Source organism: Lagopus muta, chromosome 7, assembly GCF_023343835.1.
Source record: "Lagopus muta isolate bLagMut1 chromosome 7, bLagMut1 primary, whole genome shotgun sequence".
Taxonomy (NCBI): Eukaryota; Metazoa; Chordata; class Aves; order Galliformes; family Phasianidae; genus Lagopus; species Lagopus muta.
In genome coordinates this window covers 23,008,909-23,032,044 of record NC_064439.1, presented here as the reverse complement: position 1 = coordinate 23,032,044, position 23,136 = coordinate 23,008,909, and the positions used below count along the sequence as shown (strand labels likewise).

Genomic DNA, 23,136 nt, shown 5'->3' with positions numbered 1-23,136 from the left:
TTCTGGTAACATTAAAACCACTATCATCTGGTTGGCAAAACCAAGCACTTTCTACTAACTGAATGCCACTCCAAGTGTAGCAATAACAGGGGCTTATATTGCAAAACCACTTTATTGTCTGCAGATAGCAATATTTCTTGGGAGGTCAGAACAGAATGGGCTCAGGATTGACTGCTGAATTGACTACTGAATTCCTCTTCAACATCCAGGTCTGTTCTGCAACCGAACATGGGATGGCTGGTTGTGCTGGGATGACACTCCTGCTGGCAGAATCACTGCTCAGAACTGCCCAGATTATTTTCCAGACTTTGACCCAACTGGTACGGTACTTAATTTTATCACCTTATCTTTGAAAGGAATATTCATGTCCTTGAATGGAAGTATGAAATCTCAGAGTTTGTTTGAAATGAAAATATGTAAAGTCTTCGAGTTGCCTAACTTATGTATTTTCATTTGTATAATATTTTATGTGCTATATTGACGTAAACATAGCTGCTGGATTTATGGGACCTTTTTATGAAAATATGGAAATATTAACAACTTAGTTATGATATCAACATATTTTAATACCTTATTCTAGATTTTTCTATCAAGGGAAAATTATAAAAGTATTCTTATATGCATGAAGTATCTATCAGAATCTTCTGGTTTTATTGGAAAATATTTTTTGTAAGATGAACAGAAGTGATATTCTTTCAAAGTTCCAGTTGTTCATTGGATTCTTCATAGAAATGCTAGCACCTCTGTGGGCAAAGAGAAGTAAATTAAGAATGCTGAAAGAGATAAATAAAAGGGAAAAAATCAAGAGCAGAGATTTTGATGAATAGTTATGAAGAAATATTAGATGCAAATAAAACTCCACAAGGGGTATTGTTTGAGGGAAGACAGAGCTGTGTGTTCAGCTTTCAGGATTTACTGCTTATTGGCAGTGCTTGATGCCCCAGTATTCTCAGTCAGCTGTAACTACAAGTCCCAAAAGTGTTTGTGCTCAGGTGAAAGCTGAAGGCTCAGGATCCTGAGGTTGCATGTGCTTTTTCCTACATTCACTGCAGAAATGTCAAGAAATCTTCTGTTTCTGCCTGCATTTTGTTCATGGTATCATCCCCAAATGCTACCAGTCCCTCTGGTGAATAGAGCAATTTACCACAAGTCCTCTGCTTTCCCCAGTTCTGTATTTTTCACAGGGGAAAAAAAAAAAGGCACCATCCTGATTTATGAATACTCCATATGTTCCTGTAAAAGCAGGTGAAAGACAGCACAACAGCCTCCCACTGCTCCCAGGTCCCCACCCCATCATGAGCAGGGCTGGTTACGGACCCAACCCTCCAGCTGCTGCACAAATCACCTTTTCCCAGATTTTTGCCTGCCTGTCTCCAGCAACTTGTTCTGCACTAATCACTCAATTCCAGTGGCACTCTTCAAAGTAACACTTCAAGCCATCCTTGAAGCACCTCTCTCTGCTTATTAATGTCTATTAAAGTTGAGGACTGTGACTCGTTGGACTGATTGCAAAGGGCTCCTTAAGGTACCAATGTGTGCTGCAAAGCCTGGCCCATGCTGTGTGTGTACTCCAGTTTTTCCTTCCACTGAGCTTAAAAGCTTTCAGGTTTGAGATTTTTTTAGTCTTTCTGTTATCTGTAAAAAGCCACAGAATCCTCCTTCAGCAATTTCCTGCTGATCTATCTGCATTCCTGTGCAGGAGAAATACATACAGTCCCCCAGAGTCAGCGTTTTCCCTTGGCACATCCCTCTGCTCCCAGGTGGCACATCCACCTGCGTCTAGGCTGATGTCCCCACTGCCTGGCAGCATTTCTGTGCCTCTGAGGCATCTCTGCATCTCCCGGTGCAGCCAGAACTGCTTTCCTATAATGTGTGCCGGGTACCCCATGTGTACTACAGCTGCAGTAAAGCCAGTACAAAGCCTGCCTATACAGGTGCTTGACTGTCATGCAGGACCTAAACAAAGTACGAGGAAGACAAGAAGCTGCAGGAAGGAGAGGAAATCTTTCAGTTGCTAATGAAACTGGCTGCCACTCAGAGGTGGCCAAAACCACAGGTTCAGCTGTCCTGAGAAAAGCTTACCAAGTTCGTGTCACAAGTCATTACTGTGTTCGCTAACCTTATGTCTGTTGGGTATGGCCAAATTTTCTGCTGAGAAACAGAAAATTCATCCCAAAGAACAGTGATTTTATAAGATGAAAACCACAGCGTCTGTCAGACTTCCTTCTCATTAAGGTGCTGTGACATCAGACCACTTCAGCATATATTTGAGGCATGCAAGTAGTAAGCCCATGGGCTTCTGAAAGAAGTATTTCCCGTTGCGCCACTTAGTGATGTCCTGATATCCGCAGAACAGCTGTCTATTAACTCCCCAGTAGTCTACATGATTTCTGTATGGGGCCACGCATAGCCTTGAGTCCTGGAATAAAATGGTAGCATTCAGCTTTCTTTAAGCACTTTGGTGCATGTCATTTGTAACTGAAAAAGTCAATTATCTGATAACCTAGGATCACATCTTCCTTTCGTCTGCACCTGAGTGCTGCATAATAGCTTGTTGTACCTATACCCCAACAGCAGTCAGTATTGGAGCCAAGAAGTTGTTAGAGGGTATAAATCAGGAGGAATAATAATCTGGAGAAAATGGCACAGAAGCAGAATGACAAGGAAAGAGAGCTTTAACATGCTCAGTGCTCAGTTCATTTTGTAGAACTTCACCACTAATTCAACCAAATGTAATTCCACTTATTTCACTGAATATATGTCAGCTCATACTAGATAGAAATTTGTGTTTTGAGAAGACAAAGGACCACAGTGATAATCCAGCTTGCTCCACTAACTTGGGCTTCCAACATTTCTTTTCCCACCTGACAAAGCTCTGTCCTGTGAAAAGAAGGGTATATCTGACAGCTAATTAATATAAATTCCTCTCTACAAGCTATTTATTTCTTCAGTAAACAAATTGCCTTTTACAGCAGTCTTTCTCACACTGACCAGCACATGCATAAAAACAAATCGTTTCAACATACAGAGACCTACTGGTTTAACTTCTGTGCCAGCAGGACATTCATTGTCTCATCTGCTCCTGACTGAAGCCCTGGACAGTGCTGGATTTTGTACTCCTGAATCAGACATCATGCACATTTTCCCCTGAATAGTACTCTATACTCATATTTGACACAGGATGATATCTGGTATAATCCCTATTAAATGTCTTCAAGTCACACTGAAATTTCTAAGAGTTGAAAAAATCGAATTTGATGGGAATATATAGTATGTAATTCATGCAGGTAATACTCTTGCTCATAAAACAGAAAGGAAATATATTATGGATGCAATGGCAACCCATACCAGATGGACTGGCGCCCTGTGTTGAGCACAGCCTGTTGGGTCTGAGGCAGAGCACTGTGTTTTGCCCAGCTCCCTGCCTCCACACTGTGCCAGCGATCAGGATGAATTTGGTGCAGCCATGTATGGCAGCACAGCTGGATGGATGAGTTACATTGTGAGAGCATTACCTTCTGGTTTTGTTTTCACTCCCTTTTCTCCTCAGCAACATACAGTGGTTAGGAGAAGAAGCTGAGTCCACAATCTGAGGCTGCTTTTAGCAAAGCTCCTCTCAGTTCTGCACTTTGGATCCATTTTCTAGACCCATTACTTGTAACTCTTCATGTGGCTCTGAGAGAAGGAATACGTAGGAGTGAGTTACCTTGCTCTCTTCTAGTGCTCTTCTAGTGCCCTTCACAAACTTCCAGCACAGTTTGTGAAAGATTTTGTTTTTCTTACAACATATTTTTGAAGAAATAAGGTAATCAGGACAAGTCCCCCATGCAGGGGAAGGGTGAGCAGATCAGTTTGTTCTTACTGATCCTTTTGGATTTAGCTACTATGACACTTTTGACCACAGGGAATGGGGCTGATAGACACAGGCACACCCTTCTCACAGCTGGCAAAATGCTGAGAGCATCCAGTAGAGCTGGATGCCAAGATGAGAGGTTTAGTCATTGCATATGAGCAATCAGTTCCACAAAACAGTGAGAGAGAGAGACCCTCTGGGTCTCAGCTGTGGCTCCATGCAGGCAGGGATGCCATTCCTCAGGCATCCTTAATCTAAGCAGCTTCCCAACCCCAGCTTTCCCTTCTCATTGACCACTCCATCCTGGGCTCCTGGCAACTCAGCAGAGTGCCTTGTTGTGGCAACATGCAGGAGCCCATGGCAGGTGTCCCTGGCTCTTCTGTGTATTTCTGTCGTGCTTAGCATTTCAGCAGCTGTGTTGTAAACATTTATTATTCCCGTAGTGCATAACTTGACTTTATTCTAAAAACTCCAGTTTTGCAGAAAAAGGCATTTTGATGATAGAGAGAGCTCTCCACTTACCAGGACACTGGAACTGGAATTTTCTGGGATTTCCATTGTATTTTTTCAGATTTTTCATTTTTGAAAAATTTTCTTCTAGAATATTTTACTGGGGAGGTAAGTAAGGAGTAAGACATGTTACAGAAGTATCAGCTATTCCATCATCTGCAAAACTAACTACTGTACAGGTCAGTCCAAATAGTGGCGAAGAATCCAGTGTCTGGTATGTGCTGAGCATGCATTGCAACAGAGGGAAACTTCTTTTTACTTCCAGCGTATAACTCCACAATAAAAAAAAAATAATCGGAATAGACTTTTTAACATCTGCTAGCTATAGAGTTGAATTGTAAAAGGACTATTTGATAGAGTATTCATGTTTATTCCACTGTTATTGGTTAAGATATTTGTTACATTTAAATGTCTGAGTTGCTTTTTACGAGAATTTGATTCCTAAAAGCACAATTTCTAGCACAAGCAGTAACACATGCAAAACTATTATTATTGGTTAATCTTTTTAGACACCTCATTACTCCAGTGAAGCTGCCACTGTAGCAAGGATTCTCTCACCCAGTTTTCTCAGGCAGCTCTTGAAGTGTCTGTCCTTTTTAGCTGACTACAAAGAGCCTGCACAACTGCCTTTGAGAAGATGCCTAACTTTAAGGTAGCCGAAGTCAGATGAGATAATCCCGCACAGTGCCACCATTCTTCCATTCTGAATAGTGTATCCTATCCAAGCTGACAACATAAGGATAGAGCCTAAAAATTTGTGTTTATGGAGTATTTCAATCATCATAGAGCATACATTTCCACTTTCCCTTGCTAATATTGTTTTACTCATCCTTATACACTTGAATACTTTTTCAGGGCTTACTACGGATTGCTCTGATTAGTATGAAATGCAACATGTTCCGAGGTTCCCAATCATGCACCTAATACTAGGCTCTCAAAGAAGAACTTGCAGTAGAGAGCAGTGGTTGGATTACATACTCAGAGCTTCATTTCTTCGTAAAATCAGAGTTTTAGAATATATGTTCTACCAGTTTAAGTTACTGGTATGGACAGTATGAAGGTAGTGTAATTGCCCCCATATCAAGTTTCAAATTCCAAATTAAGACAAACACTGTGAAAATTCTTCAACAGCCAGTCCCACTGACTAAACACATTGCATCTCACAGGCACAGAGTGAGGGACACCTAGGTGCCTAACCTGATCCTCTTTGTTTATGATCTACCAAAAGCAGTGAGCAGAAATGTGAAAAACTGTCCCCTGTATCATAAACTTCAGCCCACACATTTATCAATCTAACTAATATTTTTAATTAAATATTTTGAAAAGACACATATCATATTTAGTGAGTGTATCACAGTTGTACTTTCCGATAACAGAACCCATGTCATGGAATTCTAATCTCCTAGTTCCATTTCCTGATAGCATTACAGCAGGAAATCAGTGGGCTGTGGCAACTTGCAAAGTAGAATCACTTGCGTTTATCTGGCTTCAAGAAAAACTATGAAGCAACAGATTTGTCTCTGACTTACAAAGGTCACATTAAACTTAGGCAGCGTGCCTACCTAGGCATTAAAGAGCAGAGATGATAGATGGTATTACCATCATGCTCCATAGTATATTAACAAAAGCCACTCATTTTGCACAGTATATGGGATAGCAGGTACAATGTTTGTACACTGTGTTCCATGGTAGAGTAACCATTAATCTTTTATCTATGACTGAACACTTTTTCCAGCTTTAGATAATATCTGGCAAACAGTACAACGAGAACATTGCTATACAGGCAGACTGAGATTATCTGCAAGCTGCAGTGATGGAAGGCTGAGATAGCATGTACTGTTCCTCTTTGTATTGCTAATGCACGTATTGATTTTCAGCAAGTCCCTCAAATCAGTGATTTGAAGCTCACGGTAATTTCAAAAGTATGCTGTGTTCTGGAGGATCATCTTCTTTGTGCAGTAGTGCTATACAAAGTGCGTGTCTAGTCAGAGGAAGATAACTCAGTTCACATAACACTTACCTTGCCAGTACAATCAACTGCTTTTCTCAGCATGTAAAGAGAGGGAATATGAATCTTCCAAGTTACTAGAGCCATTAATCATCAGATCTGACTAAGAAAAAGAAACACAAATGTTGAACGAAAGAAATGAAAATGTGTCTGTTCAAATGGTAATTGGCTCTTTAAAAGTAAATTGAAAATGTACTTGGATTGAAAATGCTGCTAACCTATGCAAAGGGTCAATAAAATCATAAAGCTACAATAGAAAAAGAGATGTCAAGACACACTTCTTAGTCTGCCAAAAAAAGTCAGACAAACTGCTGCAAATTTTATACATAAACAATTGTGTCCTTTCTAAGAAAACATCAAATAATTTAAGCTTCTGATTGTAGCCACTTTTGTTACACGGGCAAGTTTTCCACTGATTCCCCTATGGCTAACACTTGGGGGAAAGCCAAAGGAATTAGTCCAAGACTTCACAGGTGATTAGAAGTGACTGTCTGCACCCCTGCATCTAGGATTTCTGAGTCAGAAATGCAGATGCAGCCAGGAGGATGCCTGCATGGCACATTTGTGCTTCCAGACACTCCCCTGAGATATCCTAATGGTGCTGCTACTGCAAGAGAAAGACACATGCAACAAAGCACGGATCTGGGTGAGCACTGCAGGGAGTGCTGGAGTCACCTGTGACAGAGTTGCATAGAGAAGCCAAACACACATCAGATTATTTAAGCATAGAGCCTGCTTATCTCTATGTTTGCAACATCAGGGGCAAATCAGCAGTGATCCTGGCCACCACTGGCATAGACTCTTCCAGATGTCTGCACAGACGCACCACTGATGTTGGGACTATTGACATCACCAGTACCTGAGCTCCAGTTAATGTACTGCTTGCTGCCCTTTCATTACATATCACCTTTAACTAATATTTCAATTATTCCCTGTAAAACATGGAACCCTACCACAAGACTTGATTTATTAGTGTCTGTGGAGGGATACTGGCACCTCACTGGGAGTGCCAGTTTGAGCAAGTTTCAACAGCCTCTTTAACTGAATTATTAACATGGAAATAATTGCATCTGAGTGAAGGTTGAGTATATATACTCTATTGCATTCATTCAAGACCAACAGGAGACAGATAAATAACAAGTGTGGTGTCAGATAAATCTCCAATTAAAAAAAAAAGGAAACTGTATTTTATTCTCACAAGTTGAAAGTCCTTTGGATTTTGTTACAGAGGAGTTCTATTTCTAAACAGTAATTCTCTTTAAAGGGTTTTTAATGTGTAATAAGCTAACATAATTATTATTGCACTTTACCATCAGAAAGAGCTTCAAAATACTGTGATGAAACTGGAAACTGGTTCCGCCATCCTGAGAGCAATCGAACTTGGTCCAACTACACTCTGTGCAACTCATTCACATCTGAAAAATTGAAGGTATGCTACAGTTAAAAAGACAGCAAATGTCTTGGAACAGTTTTTGGCTGGGCACATATGAAACTGGTCAGAATCATCTCCATCTTTTAGTTTTGTTTGTTGCACAAGAGTTGAATAGCATTGGCTTCCTAATTTTAACTTATTAAAATTACTTCATGAGTTCTTAGATCTAAATTAGATCTAATACATGTTTGCTACAGGCTGGATGATTTAGTTGCAATTCAACAGTAGCTCACCAACTTCGCTGTATTTTTCAAATGCATTTTTTAATTCCTTTTTTTTTTTTTTTCCTGACTGTCCAACAGTTATAAAAGGATCCTTTAGAACTTCAGTTTTGTTTTCCGTAACCAGAATCTTCCAAGCTGTTGATAACTTCTTAGTAAGGCTGGAAATCCTAGAATAGGTTAAGATTATTTTCATAAGCAAAGAATATCATCTTTACTCACTCCCTTTGAATAGAAACTTTTATGAAGACACCATTATGCCACAAAGTTCCACAAACCTGAACACATTTATATTTGTTTTACTGAAGTCAGTGTGACTATTTACACTAATAAATTAAACATTTGAATCAATATTTCCAAAATTGAGTTGCTAAGCTGAAAAAGGAGATCCAAGTCAGAAAGCAACAAAAGAAAGGAGAAGGAAATCTGAGAAAAGTTTTTAAAAAAGAATTTAGGTATGCTCATGAAAATAAACATATTTCTCAAATGTGAATGGAGCTCCAGGAAAATCTGAATACAGATTTGTGACAGAATAATTTGTGACTCTTTGGAATTATGGCAGGGAAAGTAAGAAAGTGAATTGATTTGGGGTTTGTCTTGGAGGATCTTTTATAATACAGCCAAAAACTCGTATGTGGTTATATTTAGTAATGACCCAGCAAAAAGAACCTTGGAAATGTCTACTGGACTAGGCAGGAGGTGAATTCTAAAAGTTTTTGCAACATGAGGAATCATCATGTTAAAGTGCGGCTCACCTGTGCAACAAAGATAGAGTAATAGTAAGAATCTCAACTCACAGAAGCATTAAATGCAAGCACCATAAAAATACCATTTTTCCAGATGTTGGCCCAAATAGAGAGGCAAAAAATGTAGTTCTGTTGCCTATTACCCGTGCCTTCCAGAAGAAGAATTTTGAATATCATTCAAGTGCAGTGCAGATAGAACACAATGGAAAATTATACATCCCTTGAGATTGTTCTGAAACAAAAAATAATGGAAAATGCAGAAAGAATCTATCTTTACAGAAATACCAAGTTGGATTATGACCTGTAGTCCAAGTCTTCAAAAACCAGGAGTGTGCTTTGTTTCTAGAGTATTTTGATGTATCTATATAGAATCTAATTAACTGAGTAGAAGATAATTTTATTTGAGAATTCTTCCCTCAAGAGAAGAATTAAAGAGGGACATGGGCAGAAGAGCATTTAAGTGTTTCTATTTCAAGTATTCTAAACCTACAAAAGTGCATAAAATAAAAATTTGGTGAGTCATTACAAGCCCTGTGTATTAGAAGGGCCATCAGAGACTGCCATTTCAAGGAGTGCAGAGGTTAATAAAATAGTTAATTGCTCGTTGAAGCTAATTGGAAATAATAACTTGTATTTTGGGGATGAATAACTTGAATAACAAATTGCATCTGATTCTTAAAAGTGCAGTAATAGACCATAAGCTTTATTACCTGAGAGGTCAGTTCTCTCTGATCCATATTCAGTGTTATACGTGGAAAGTTTTTTGAACAGTTACCATATTAAGTTTACATGGAATAATCACAAAAGCTATGCAGAGTCCCAGATATACCTTTGAACTGGTTTAGCAATTGTATGCTAAAAGGTAGAGAGATTGTGTCATCAGAAGTCCTTAGGGATGCACACAGACTTGCATGCAGCTACCTGGAATCTTTTGCTACTTACAGCTGTTATTTGCTAGGGGTTGTATATGGCAGATGCAGATGAACATAACAACTATGAAAATTCATCTCTAAATTAAATTCAGGCTTTAAAACTGTATCACTCTAGTATCATATAGCCACCACTTAGTATGCAGTGAAAGAAATGACACGTGCACATAGGTAAAAACCCCTCCTGTTTCTCCATATTCAGAAATCTATCTTCTCTACACTCTGATCTGCCTTTTCTGGGGTTGCTGGAGCTCTCCGAAAGAAGAACAACCAAAAAACTTCTGAAAAATTTAGTCACTAGAATATTGTGGTTGGTCATTGTGAAAGGAAAGCAGGAGATATAGAATTTCTCCAGTTTATGTGCATGCTGAGTGATACTTGTATCATGTCTACATGGCCAGAATGTAAATGTGACTTTGTTGTAAATACAAAGCAGGCCACTACACCTCTTAGGTAAATGAAAGCAGGATCTGACTCTGAAGTCGTACAATCTCTGAAGAAGAAACTAGATGGAAAGATGTATGCCTGTGCTAACAATAGCTTTGTTTTCTGAATTTTATTCCTACCTGTTTTCAACGGCAATTCTCTGTTGGCTTGGAAATGCCAAAAAAATGTGATTGGCAAAACTCAGGACTACAGAAATCAATTAGAAACATGCCAGATATTAGCTGAATGTGCCTGAAATGAAAGAGTTGCATGAAACATGTCTTCTCCCTTAATTTTTCTTTCTTTGCCTAAAGCACACAAATGATGCTAAGAGGGAGTAACAAAGAAACCACACTCAAAATGCTGCACAGGTACTTACGAGTTTTTCATAGAGGAGAGTGGTCATAAAAAATTCATCTAATCATTGAAAAAGGAAAATTGCCCATGCATAACAAAAGAAAAATGAAATAGAGGTGAAAATAAACCCAGCAGAAGAACCTCCTATCTAGTCATTTTTCAGGACAAGCTGATATTATATTAGTGCTTTCAGAAAAAATGGAACACTGGAGGTTGGCATGCCATTAGCCTCCCACAGTATTCTGACAGCTAGATGATGCTTAAGAGCTTAGCTAAGACCCCTGTATGGCATTTAAATACTGCAGTATTCTGATGCCAAGTTGCTGTCCCATGATTTTGCTTCACTGTTGGCACATGAAATATGGGTAGGCCTATTGTAGATTTTGACAGTATTAGTAAAGTGAACTCCTGGTCATCTGTTCATACAGTTTTTACAATGATAACAAGACTATCTAGCTGCTCAACAGGGAAGTTCACTTTAGTGTCACAATCGGAATTGCCGTGGGGTGTCTTATCGAAATGTGGTTGGAGCTTCTAAATAGTTTTCACCTCTACTGAATAGTTTTCACCTACTGCTTTCATGACTTCTTGGACCTTAGTCATAAGCCATCAATGACTTGTCCTCTCCAGTTGGAGAATCCTGGAATTTGCACCCATGTGTCATAGCACAGCCATTCTACCTCCTCAGTTATTTCAGTTGTCTTTTTTTCACCTTTTCCAGCTCTACTATGTCTTTCTTGAGGTGAGGAGGCCAGAAAGATGTCTGTTGTAAGTTTTAAACAGAGACAAAAGGGTGTTCTATCTCCATGTCTGCTCCTGTTATCTCTGATGTTTTCCTGACTCTTCGGCTAACGCTACAGATTGAGCCAGAAATTCAGAGACCTGACCATGATTACTCCAAGATCTTGGTCCTGAATTTGATTGCCAGTTTGAAGTTTCGCATTTTGTAGGCAGGGCTTATATCACTTGTCCCTGCTTTTGTCTTTGTTGAAGTTCGCATGGTATCTTCTTGTCCTCTCTCTTAGTTGTGTGAAGAGTCTGTTACTATTCTCTAGAAGTGCAAAGCATGATCTGGAAAGAGTCCTCACGTCATTAATGAATACACTAAACAAAAAGCCAGCCCCGATACCTTTCCTGAGGTCACCTAACTGACTTGTCTCCATCCAAAAGTGTCCATAAAGCTTTTACTCCCTGCTGCTTAAACATGGTTTGGACTATAAAACCTTTCTTCCAATCCTGTTCAATATTTTTTTAGAGTAGAAACTTGCCATGGTCTTTTTGAAAATCCATATGCATTATGTCTGCTGTGCTCTCTTAAAGCTTGGAAAACTTACTTATGCATAGTTTAGGCAAAGATTTTACCAATGAGTTCAGTGCAGCAGAAAAAAGATCAACTTACGTAAGAAACACTTATCTTGTCTGTAGACTTTGTGTTATGCTATTTAATGTAATGCTGCTATGAAAAGAATATTGCAAAAGAAGCTGTGAAAAAAAAAAGAAATGCAATATAGATTGATTTTGTAGATTCTTCCTCAATGAGAAAAAATAATGGGTGCCTGCAAATTGTTCATATTTGCTTTTTCTTTTTGTTAAATTTCAGATGGCGTTCATACTTTATTATATGGCGATCGTTGGCCATGCTTTGTCTATAACATCCCTGTTGATTTCCTTGGCAATTTTCTTCTATTTCAAGTAAGTGTTTCTTACAAACACTCTCTCTTCTTTCCATGAGGGATCTCATGTTGTAATTAAAGAAAAGCTTGGAAGGGAACATGGCCAGCTCTTCCGAGTGCCTTTTTATATGATACTGATTGGACAAAAAGCATCTGCACGGGGTTCTCTCGCCACTGGGACATCTTCCAATGGTGTGCAGCCAAAATTATGATGATAGATTATTCAAAGTGGTGTAAAAGTGCCATCCATAGGGAAATAGTGTAACTGGAAATCTGGTTAAGGCCTTTCATTTACCAGTTGCCTGTTATTCCTTGGAGGGCATGTCCAGCCTGTAGAAATAGCAGTGACTTCACGTGGCAGTGATTTGAAACCTCCCATCTCCCAAAGGACAGGAATACCCTCATCAGTTGCTGAGGGACTGATCTGTTGACATGACATATGTAGGTGCTTACAGAACTCATCACTAGGGATGCATCTAACACTAGTGTGCAGTCATTTTCATTAAAAGGAAAAACAGTAATGTTTTATATCAGAACTTTCAAGGAGACTAAAGTGATATTCACTGAAAGTTGCAGCTACGCTGTGGGAGTTCAGGTATGCATTTCAGCATACTGTACTTTTGTGAACTTGTTTGCACACTGTTTATTACAGCAGCGAGGGAGAAGTAGGAGCTCAGATTTGCCCTCAGACATTTAGTCAGGGTTTCAGACACTATCAGTAGTGAGGAACAAACTGTCTGGTTTCACTTCAGGGAACTGCTGATAACTGAAAGACACTAATGCCAGTACATTTCTAGCAGATTAAGGGCTCCATTTATTTCTTTATTTTTAAATCACATGAAAAGCTGAGGTATCTAGACATATCTAAAACACACTCTAGCCAAAGAGGATTTCTCAGCAGCAGTGTAAACATGATACAGGGAGATTACTGTGGAGAAAATATTAGAGAATAACTGCTGGACAGGGCCCTGAGCTACTGTGCATCCAGAGCTATGCTGACTTGCATAACATATATTCTTTACCAAACTTTTAAACAACCTTCTTAAGGTGTGTCAGTTTAACGTTACTGTAAACTACCAGCTTCTGGGACTTCAGAAACTGGGGTTATGATGTCCATTCAGATACTTTGGAAAAATGACCCGAATAGGATTGTATTATCTTACTGATTTCAGCAAAGGTGCATCCATTATTTGCAGTCAGAGGGCAACACCATTAATTCATGACCAGAGATAGAGAAGTGCTCATCAGCTGCAGAATATATCTGAACATAGCTGTAAGGTAATCTAAAAGGACAAGAGAAGTTTTCTGAGTTGATTAGATACAAACTGTTTTTTTCACAATCTTCTATGCAGCAATGAAGAGTAGTTATGCAATAATGGTAAACCATAGCAATTGAATTCCATCACTGTTGTTATTATAAAGAGTATATTTTTTGGAGCCTGCAAGAAAATATTTGAAGCTGAAGTTGTTCATTATGTCAGAACACAAATAGGCCTGTGTTAGAGTAGCACTAAGTTTTTTTAAAGTCATTGATGAGCATTCAAAATACAATTTTTCACTTCTTTATCATCATTCTCATAGAAAGTTATGTGATATTATTTTGTGTAGCCATCAATCTATTTCAGAAGGTCAAAGGCATATATGTAATCCAAAAGCATAAAGTACTTTCAGACCTGCTTAATTACGTTCCCAGTAGACTGACAAAAGAGCATGACTTTTATAGATAGGTCACAATTAATTATTTCTTTTTATTTGGTTGACATTTCTATAAAACTGAAATCCAAAAAACCCCAAACCCATCTAATCTATCAAATTGGTAGTCAAGTATAATAAATAAACCAAATACTTTTTTTTTTTTCAGATCTTAGTGACCAAGATAGTAACTGTGAATTATGAACAGTTTCTAAATTTACACTTTCCTACTCATGCCAAATCATGAATTCATATGTGCTTTGTTTTCAAAAAAAGCAGGATTCATTCTCCATGAATGCAGTTTTTCACATTGGAATTTCAAAGTCTGTAAGGGTTTTTTTTTCTATTCTTTAATCTTGTAGCAGTAACTTAAAACAAAGGGTATTTCTGTAATCACTGGAGTTTTGTCACCAGTAAGTCCAAGTAATCAGAATGAAGTACACCCAGTGTGTATTCTGTCACAACCATTTAGTTATAAACATTTCATATGACTCTTATAGTACAGAGGTTTTATATGTCTAGACTAAATGGCATTTCTTAAGTATCTTGGACCTGGTAGATTTAATGTGTTGCATCATAACTGAGTAACTTCGGTACAACATGAAGTGCTTTATATGCTGGATTGTAAGATATCATCAACTTCATTAACTGAACTTCTAAATGTGTGTTTTGGCCGCAAATAGAAATATGAAGATTTATAGAACCCATCATTACATAGCAAACACAAAACTGCTGCTTAAATGTATATAGCAATTGTAGAAAATTGGGTTAAAAAGATGCTCTTGCTGAACCTCTGCCTCTAGAGAGCAAGGGGTAGTTTGACTTTGCTCCATGAGACCCCAAATACTTGTTCCAGTGCTTAAAGCAATTATAGTCTCAAAGACCCTGCGTTATTTAACTCAAATTTTACATGAGGGACCTCAGCCTATTTCTGGCCTCAACTTTGATTTGTATTACCTTTGCAGTCTTTTCTGAAAATGCACTCCTTACGTCTTATGATAAATCCATGTACAAATCTGAGAAATATATCTGTTAACAGGTCAAATATTATGGGTTAATTATTCCAAATACATTCCACTCAATAAAATCAAGAGAATAGCTGAGCCTTTTGCATCTTTTTGGCAGAGGACAGAATTCCTCTTGGAGATGGTCAGGAAGTGGTATCTCCACATGAAAATGCAGAGAAACAGAAAACAGTGTTTCTATGGCAGAATAGAAGAATGAAGTTATTTTTAATGACAGTAAAATAAAGTAACCAATACTGAAGTAATGTAGTTTCAGAAGAGAGGTTGAGATAATCCATAACTCAGGTGAGAAGTCATGAGTCAGAGAACAAGGAGACCTGGATATTCTGAATGAATTCAGTCAGGATCCAAATATTTTTTACCGGCTGGAGCACAGCAGAAACGTGATAGGACTGACTTTTATATTTTGGTTGGATTCATAGACCTATGGATATATTCAGACTGTGTGCTTTCTAGTAAACATTGTCTCAGTAGTGTTATGTAAATCTTCTGCCCAGTTACTTCAGCTGCTGATCCCTGAACAAGTTCACCATGGATGAGATTAGTGTGTCTTGGAAAAGAGCATGCTTAGTAATATGTGAAACCTATGAAACAGGAAGTGCAACAGTTGGACTTTGCATAAGCTGTAATAGGAATCTGTAAGATTATAGGCTCAAAGTAGGTAAATAAAAAATATGGGTTATTAATCCTGGTAATTTCCAGAGGATCAATTTGATGGGTGGCTGTGATATCATGTTAATGGGGTATAGAGGTAGCTAGAGATTGTCTAATGAACTGCTGAATTCCCATTTCTTCTAAGAAATAGAGCAAAACCACAGCTACAGTAGTGCATTGAGAAGTCTGGGATCTGAAATCACCTAGCTAGGCTCCAGAGCTCTTTGTGGCTGTCTGGACAGGATTTGGTTAAAATGCCTAACCTAATTGGTCCAAAAGGTAATTCCATACTTCTGGGGCCTTGCAGTGAGGAAGGCAGGTTCAGGTTGACTCAGTGTTAGTTCTGAATCACTGACAGCTCAATCCTGACGTTCCCAGGCCATGTTGAAAGACATCTGACAACAGCCTTCCTGACAGCAGTATGCCTCCCTCTTTCCTCCTCCTCTGCTTATCCTTTCCTTTCAATTAGTAATTTGTAACACAAATATTACAGGAAGAAGTATAAAAAGGGATCAAAACAAACTGCTACAAGATTAGAGGACAAAGAAGAAACCAAACTAAAATAATAAGGAAGTAAGAGTAAAGCTGTATGGGAGCAGTCTTCTTGTTATCTTCAGCTGTCTTCTCCCATCTGGATATGGCAGTGATAGATTATTTGACCTTCAACAGAATGCAAGCTATCAATCAGACAGTCAGTCAAATGTAAGAGATGGTTTCGGAGCTGTACAGTAGCCTTTGATCGTAGACATGTCAGTTAATAGCTCACAGAGGTTTCTGTTTCAGAATGTGAAGAAAAATTCTTCCCGTATATAAGCAGTCTTTCCTGCCAGAGGTTATTCTCCTTTGAATTTGAAGAATCTAAATTCATAATTATCTGGCATCATAGATGCCAGATACAGTACTTTTGGAAGGAAATATTGAGACAGTGTTGGTGAGCATTGATAAGCAATATTTATTTATGATAGGAAACAAATATTCATAAAGCAGTGTGCCCAACAATTACACGCATCTCAATACTACTCCCATTGTCTTACATGATAAAAAGGAAAAAAGGGATACCTGACTCCAAATCACTTCCTGTTTAATTATTAAAACAAAGACATTTTTGTAAATATAACTGAAGAGTATAGTAAGTTTAGGTCTGTGAGAACAATAGATGTTGTGTTGTGAATGTACCTGCCAGTACCATTGTTGGCAAAGCTTTTACAGAAAATAGAAGAAGGGTGATGTATGGAAGGATCAGTTGTAGAAATTTGTTGAGAGATTTCTCCAAGGAGGACGTGGTAGAAAACATGAAAATAATTATTTGAAAACTAAAAAAATCTCCAGGAGATGGAAAATAACTGACTGGGTGTGAAAATCAGTGCTCTCAATGTCTGTGATTGAAGAACAGTGACAGATTCACAGAATAGAAAAAAATAGTGCAAAAAATGCCTTGGGAATCAATATCATAAATGCAATAGAAAATTGGGGGTAGGAACTCAAAAATAAGGGTGCTTGTGTGTGAATAGGATGTCCTATCTCTGTTAAAGAAAGTATAGGAAGCATAGGAAGAAAAGTAAAATGAGAGACAAATGTGCAAATCATAGGAGATACTGAAAGTCAGAGACACAACTGATAGAATCATAATGACATAAAGAGAGATGGAATTTTAGGTCTGGATGATTAGCTTAATCGTGCCTTTTTGCATAGTGATTAATAAAGCTGAATAGGGAACGTACAGAAAGTTGAGTGGAGGATGGGCATCTTTCAAAGACACCTTTAAGGAATGACTAGGGAATCTGGAGAAGAGCCAGAAAGAGAGTCAGAGAAGGAGAGTACCAGTGGTGACTGTCAAAACCAGCAGGTAGAACAAATTTGGGTTTTGCTAGGAAGTGAATATCACAAACTGCTGAGCACAGGTTCATGTGCAGGGCAAGATGGTAGATGGATAAGATTGGAATTGAAAAAGAGGGTTTCCAGGCAGAATTGCTGGCAAATTTTCAATGAGATAAGAGATAAATAGGAAAAGGGAGGTGGAGGTATAGACGATAAGTTGGACCATGAGTGCAGCTGAAAATTAGTGAAGCCAAACTTTCCATTATAAGTGTAGATGCTGAGAAAGAGAGAAAGATGAGAAGATTGGGCAAGAGGAGTTTTCCTCTCAAGGCAGACCAAATCAGGAAGGTTCCATTGTCATTTTAATGGAAAATACAAAGGGTCAGGTAATTAAGTGAGAATAGAGAAATATGCACTTCATGATGCTGTTCGATCATTAACATGAAAGCTGTAATCAAGGAAGAAAAGTTTGAGAGACTGAAGGAAGGATGATGAAAAGCAGAGCAAAGAGCTTGGACAGCAGATAGAGCAAAATATTTGGAAGGGTATTTCCAATTTTATAGAGAAGTAAGACTGGGAAAAGCCAAGAAAAGCAGGAATGTGAGGAATGACAGGAATGAAAGTGGAAGTCCACATATATGGCAGAGACTATCACATAAAACTGACTATCTATACTTGTAGCCACATAGAGAGGCAGCTGGAGAGACAAGGATCTGCATCTCTGTGGCCATGACCAAAGAGACTGCTCTAAGTGATGGGCAAATCTTGATTTATTGAGGATGAGATGTATGTTATCAGAACTGTAAGAAGACAGAGGGTGAAGTGTACATGGTAGTGTCCCAAAATAAGTGATGCCAGTAGCACAGACAAAGTGTAATGGTAGAGAATGGAGAGAAGGAAAGAATTAGGACCAGACAAACACTTCTAGTGCAGAGGAGCAGAAGAGGAACATTAGGCTCGATTTGTGTTGTGAGCAAATACAAGTAAAATAAGCACAATAGCACAGTGTAGAATAGGTCAGTCCAAAGAACAGCCTGTTTTCCCCAATATTCTATCCTACAGGAGGTCAAACTAAAGGTGCACCTAGCCCTATATCTGGTATTCAACAGCTGCCAATAGCTAATGCTAAAATAATATAAAACCCAGACTAGGGTAAAGAGATACTCTTCATTCTAGCCCCAGGGGCCTCCATCTCACGGACATTCTGAAACAAAGAAGATGTCTTGGTGGGTAAAGTAGATAACAAAAGTAGTGAGAATTTCAGGATGATGATGACCATAGCCAGCAAGGCAATCTAAGCTAAAGGAAGATTTCCATCCAGTAGCTCACAGAAAAGGTGTAAGAACAACTTAAAGATATGTGGCAGGTCACCAAGGAGGAAAATAAATAAATACATACATAAATAAATAAGGAAGCAAACAGATAAGCAGAAAGCAGTTCTCTGTTTTTGGAAAAAGTGCATTCTGCATTAACCTCCATGTACAGAGCAGCTAAAACTCACAGCCAGTGCACAGCTCCAGACTGTGAAAGACTTACATGCATCAGCAGGAAGAAATATTTGCTTGTCTTAGCTGTTCCTTTACCTGCAGTTTTCACCAGCTTTATTTCAGTGATCAGTGAGGGCAAACATCATTATCTGTCATCTTCAGGATCACTTTTCTGTAATCAGCTCTGGAGGTGTTCTCTGCTCAGGGGTAGCCAAGGGGGTGGCCTAAGGTTTTTGGTAGGAATTGGAAAGGACAGATGGTTCAAGATAGAAACTGAAGTCATGATTTAGCTGTGCAAGAATTTTGTAACCTTGGGAAATTCTGCTACCCTCCATAGCAGATATCCACCACCCTTCCCATGCTGCTGCTCCCTCTGGGCAGGAAAACAACCTCTTCAGCTGGTGTCAGAGGCATGCAGGATACCAACCCTAATCCCCCTGAAATTTAAGGGGATTCCTACACAATGTTCTCATCAACAATTCCTAAAGCAGGAAATAATATTCATCAGAATATTTGAGAATTTGAGTCTCCAACGAACAGTTTATTATCAAGCAGTGGTTCTAATTTTTGCTACTTGTGTATCTAGCAATTCTCAGGGTTCTGCTTCAGCACTTAATGTCTCGATTACCATGAAATAATGAAAAGCATCAAGGGATGAGAATGTAGCTGGATGGCTCTTTGCAACATGGCTAAAAAGCATGTGGTACTAAACAGGTGTAAAAACAAAACAAAAAAATTTGTCAGAGGTTACGGCTGCAATGCAAGGCATGTGTTTTCCGATTACGCCTTGCCAAAAGGCATTCTTGAGAAATTATTGCCAGAAAGAGCTTGTTAAAGTGACTTCAGAAGAAAAATAATAATTTACAACGTGTGCTCCATATTTTTCAGGAGTCTCAGTTGTCAAAGGATAACACTGCATAAGAATTTGTTTTTTTCTTACGTGCTGAACTCCATGTTTACCATTGCCCACCTCATCATCGTTGTTCCTAACCCAGGCCTTGTGAAAAGGGATCCTGTAAGTATCCTTCTTTCTATCTTTACACTCAAATAAAATTATTATGGCTGCATCAAAACGAGGCGTGCTCATTCACCAGTTAATGATAGCCAGGCACGAAGCATTCAGATTCTCAGAATTGACCTTGCTCAGATCTTTCATCCAGCAGCAAAAAGCTTTGAATTTGGTACAAGAGGGAAGAGCCTCAGTCTTTCTCCAGACTGCCTTTCTGAACAAACTTGTGTCAGATCCCCACTTTTGTGTCAGACCTTGTCAGCAACTGCTTGGCATTTCCCAGCAAAGCCCCCCAAGGACAGATGTTTGGGCTGCCCAATTGCCATTTCTCACAAGCATGCGTGATGGAGAAGGGTAAGGATGAAGAGGGATATAACTTTTTTCAACCCCTCCTCTCCCCCTGCAAAAATCTGTTTGCTGTGTTCTTTCTTAGGAAGTGGTAAACCAGAGCAATAGCAATAGTTCAGTCCTATCAGAAAGCGGCACAACCTGAGCCAGCCCTCAGCTGATAAATATGCATGGCAGATCTGTTACCCAGCTCTGACCATGGCTAACAGAGTCATTGCCTTGCTCCTGCAGTCCTGGCTGATGCAAAATTAGCTCAAGCCTGGGAATTTCTCAGGTTTTGTCACAACACCAATCAGCTTGTCTTCTAGTAATGGCTTTCAATTATGGCCCGAACTATTTATCTGCTTCTAATTTTGTGAAAGCAATTGTGCTAATAACAATTTTTTATTTTATCCAATCATGTGTCTCTCAGATGTGCTCCCAGTTGAGTAAGCTAATTAAAGCAGGAAATATATAGACTAGAGAAAAGATCACCGGTCACAGAGACCATCTGGAGGTTAAAAAAATAGAACAGCAAAAGAGTAATTAAAACATCATACTTTGTTCCTCCTTACTGCATAGTACATATCCTGTGCAAGAGAAGCAGTGAAAATGCACTTGATATTTGAAAATACAATGCTGGCACATAGTATAGCACCTAAATGGAAGTAAGATCTTTATCTTGGGGTTAAGAATGATACTTCCTGACAGCAGAAGTAAATTATCTGAAGTGGTTTAAATTAAAATTTGAGCCACAGCAAGAACTCTTGTCCTGTAAAATTTCATTAAAAATCTGTATCCAGTGCCTTGGGGCTAGATCCATCTTTGGAGTGAAATCTTGACCCCAGTGAAGTCAATGACAAAGCTCTCAGAGGCTTCATTAGAGCCACATAGCCACAGGACAGACAGCGGGGTGCTGAGCATCAGCTCACCTAGGTTGCGATGGCAACGGGCTCTATAGAATTGCCGTAAGCAGTCACCTGTGGCTCAGAGCTTCACAGCTGCAGGCAACTTCCAGGCCTCCTAGAGATGGCCTGGGTGGATGAATACACTCTGATCCCGAAGAAATCAGCATGTGGAAGTTGGCCAAGCCAGTGCCCTTCACTGTTAGGCACAGCTGAGTATAGCTGAGTTAGTTGGCCTGGCCTCACCTCTTCAGCTACATACTGACTTAATTGCTTTGATGAACAAAGGCCTTATTTTTCACTTTCTTCTTCCAAACACAATTTGCATGTGTTTGACTCAGCAGTGAACTGATGTCTAGAACTGAGATACAAATCTGGGGAGAAGAGGAGCTGGGATCTCGTCTTTTTGGTCTGTAGTCAAGTATGGATCGAGAGTACACTCAAAGGAGGTAGCAAGGTAATGTGTTCAGACCAAACCAACGTGTCTGCCAACATCATTAGAAAGTGTATTCTGTTTTTGGTGCTGATTAACAGAGAAAATGAAGACTTTATAGTTCGTATTTTTCTACACCTGCTCCATACTCTGCTTTATTGAGTCCATTTTGATACGGCTACTTGTGACTTCCTGTAATGTGCTGCATTTATCCAGTTTCTTCCTGTGCATCTTCTGAGCTTGACAGTCTTGTGTGTGTGGCTCCTACCTCAAATATATGTATGGAAATACTGAAGAGTGTGCAAGGAATTTTGGAGTCACAGATACCTCATATTTATGGCCACACTCAGAGGTGAAGTTCATGGTATTTAATCTGCAAAATAATAAATGTGTTTCCACCTCAGTAGCTCCTGCTTTTTTTTTCTGCCTAAAGTTTCACAGCCAATCTTAAATATGCAATGTCATGGGAAAAGTACTTACAGTGAATACATATTTATGAGGATATCAACAAATCCATATCATTTGCAAAGAAGAAAGAAGGTTCTGTTAAATAACCAAGAGAAAAGACAGGAGGAGCAGAAAAGGAATTTCATCCCCAACATCAAGACACCCACATTTTCCCTGAATCTGAATACAGTGTGTGAGAAAATCCAAAGTGTCATTTCTATGAGATATCATAATGCATCTTTACTCACATATATTTTTCTGCAAAGATTTGATTGTTCTACTCATGTAAATTGGTAACTCAAACCCTTTCACATCTTAATTCAAATTTTTCCTTTTTTTTCCTTTTTCCTGTTTTCTGGTTATTTAATTCTCTGTGTCTCTCTCTCTGTCTCTCTCTACAAGATTTATCTGGAACTGAAATTATGGAAGAGAAAGATGTGAGCCTAGATGGCCATATAAGAAGCAAAAAAAAAAAAAAAGAAGGTTTGGGGCACTTGAACAAAAAGAGCAGGAACACATGCAAGGATACTTGTATATATGTATTGAAAACTGTTGTATAAGATAATTATTTGCATCTTGTATATGAAGTAGAAGTAGCAACTGCATTAATTATACTGTCACTGAAACAGATTTTGTAGGAAGGCGTGTCTTCTTTTTTGAGAACGACCTGCAGAAGAAGAGTTGTCTGTGAACAACACATTATGTTCACTGTTAAAAAGCCTAGAAATAAAATAAAACTTTGCTGCCTAATCTTTTAATATAGCCTTGCATATCAGATCTGTAGTTTTCATTTTTTTCTTATTTCACAAGGCTAGTAATTTTAATACGAAATACTTGAGATAAAGAAACTGAGATAAAGAAAAATACAGCTAATGACTAGAGGGATTACTCTGCTAATGAGAAACTGATCATTGAAACTGAATAATTGATCTACTATGTGGGCACCACAGTGTTTGCAGATGAGACCCAAGTCAGTAATGGCTCAGTAATTAGATAGAAATGCTTCTGGAAAAGCTTCAAGAGATCTTATTGTATTTTTATCACTTTGTTGTTCTGATGGAGAGATTACCTGCTTTCTTCAGGCATTTTCTAGCCCCTTCATCTTTCATATAGCAGTTTTTCCCTCACTTCTGACATTGTGTGGTGTGAAAGGTTCAATTTCAACTGCAGTTTTGTGGAGCCCG

At 38.8% G+C, this 23,136-nt stretch overlaps 1 protein-coding gene across 2 annotated transcripts in view; it reads left to right on the top strand.

Annotated features, from left to right (window-relative positions):
- The window catches only part of CALCR (calcitonin receptor), a 129,142-nt gene that overhangs the window by 81,402 nt on the left and 24,604 nt on the right, over window positions 1–23,136 (top strand). For both annotated transcript variants that reach the window (XM_048951761.1, XM_048951762.1), the window contains exons 4-7: window positions 210–320; window positions 7,688–7,800; window positions 12,083–12,174; window positions 19,720–19,846. In XM_048951761.1, coding sequence (XP_048807718.1) covers window positions 210–320; window positions 7,688–7,800; window positions 12,083–12,174; window positions 19,720–19,846 — 443 coding nt within the window. The remainder of the gene's footprint in view (window positions 1–209; window positions 321–7,687; window positions 7,801–12,082; window positions 12,175–19,719; window positions 19,847–23,136) is intronic.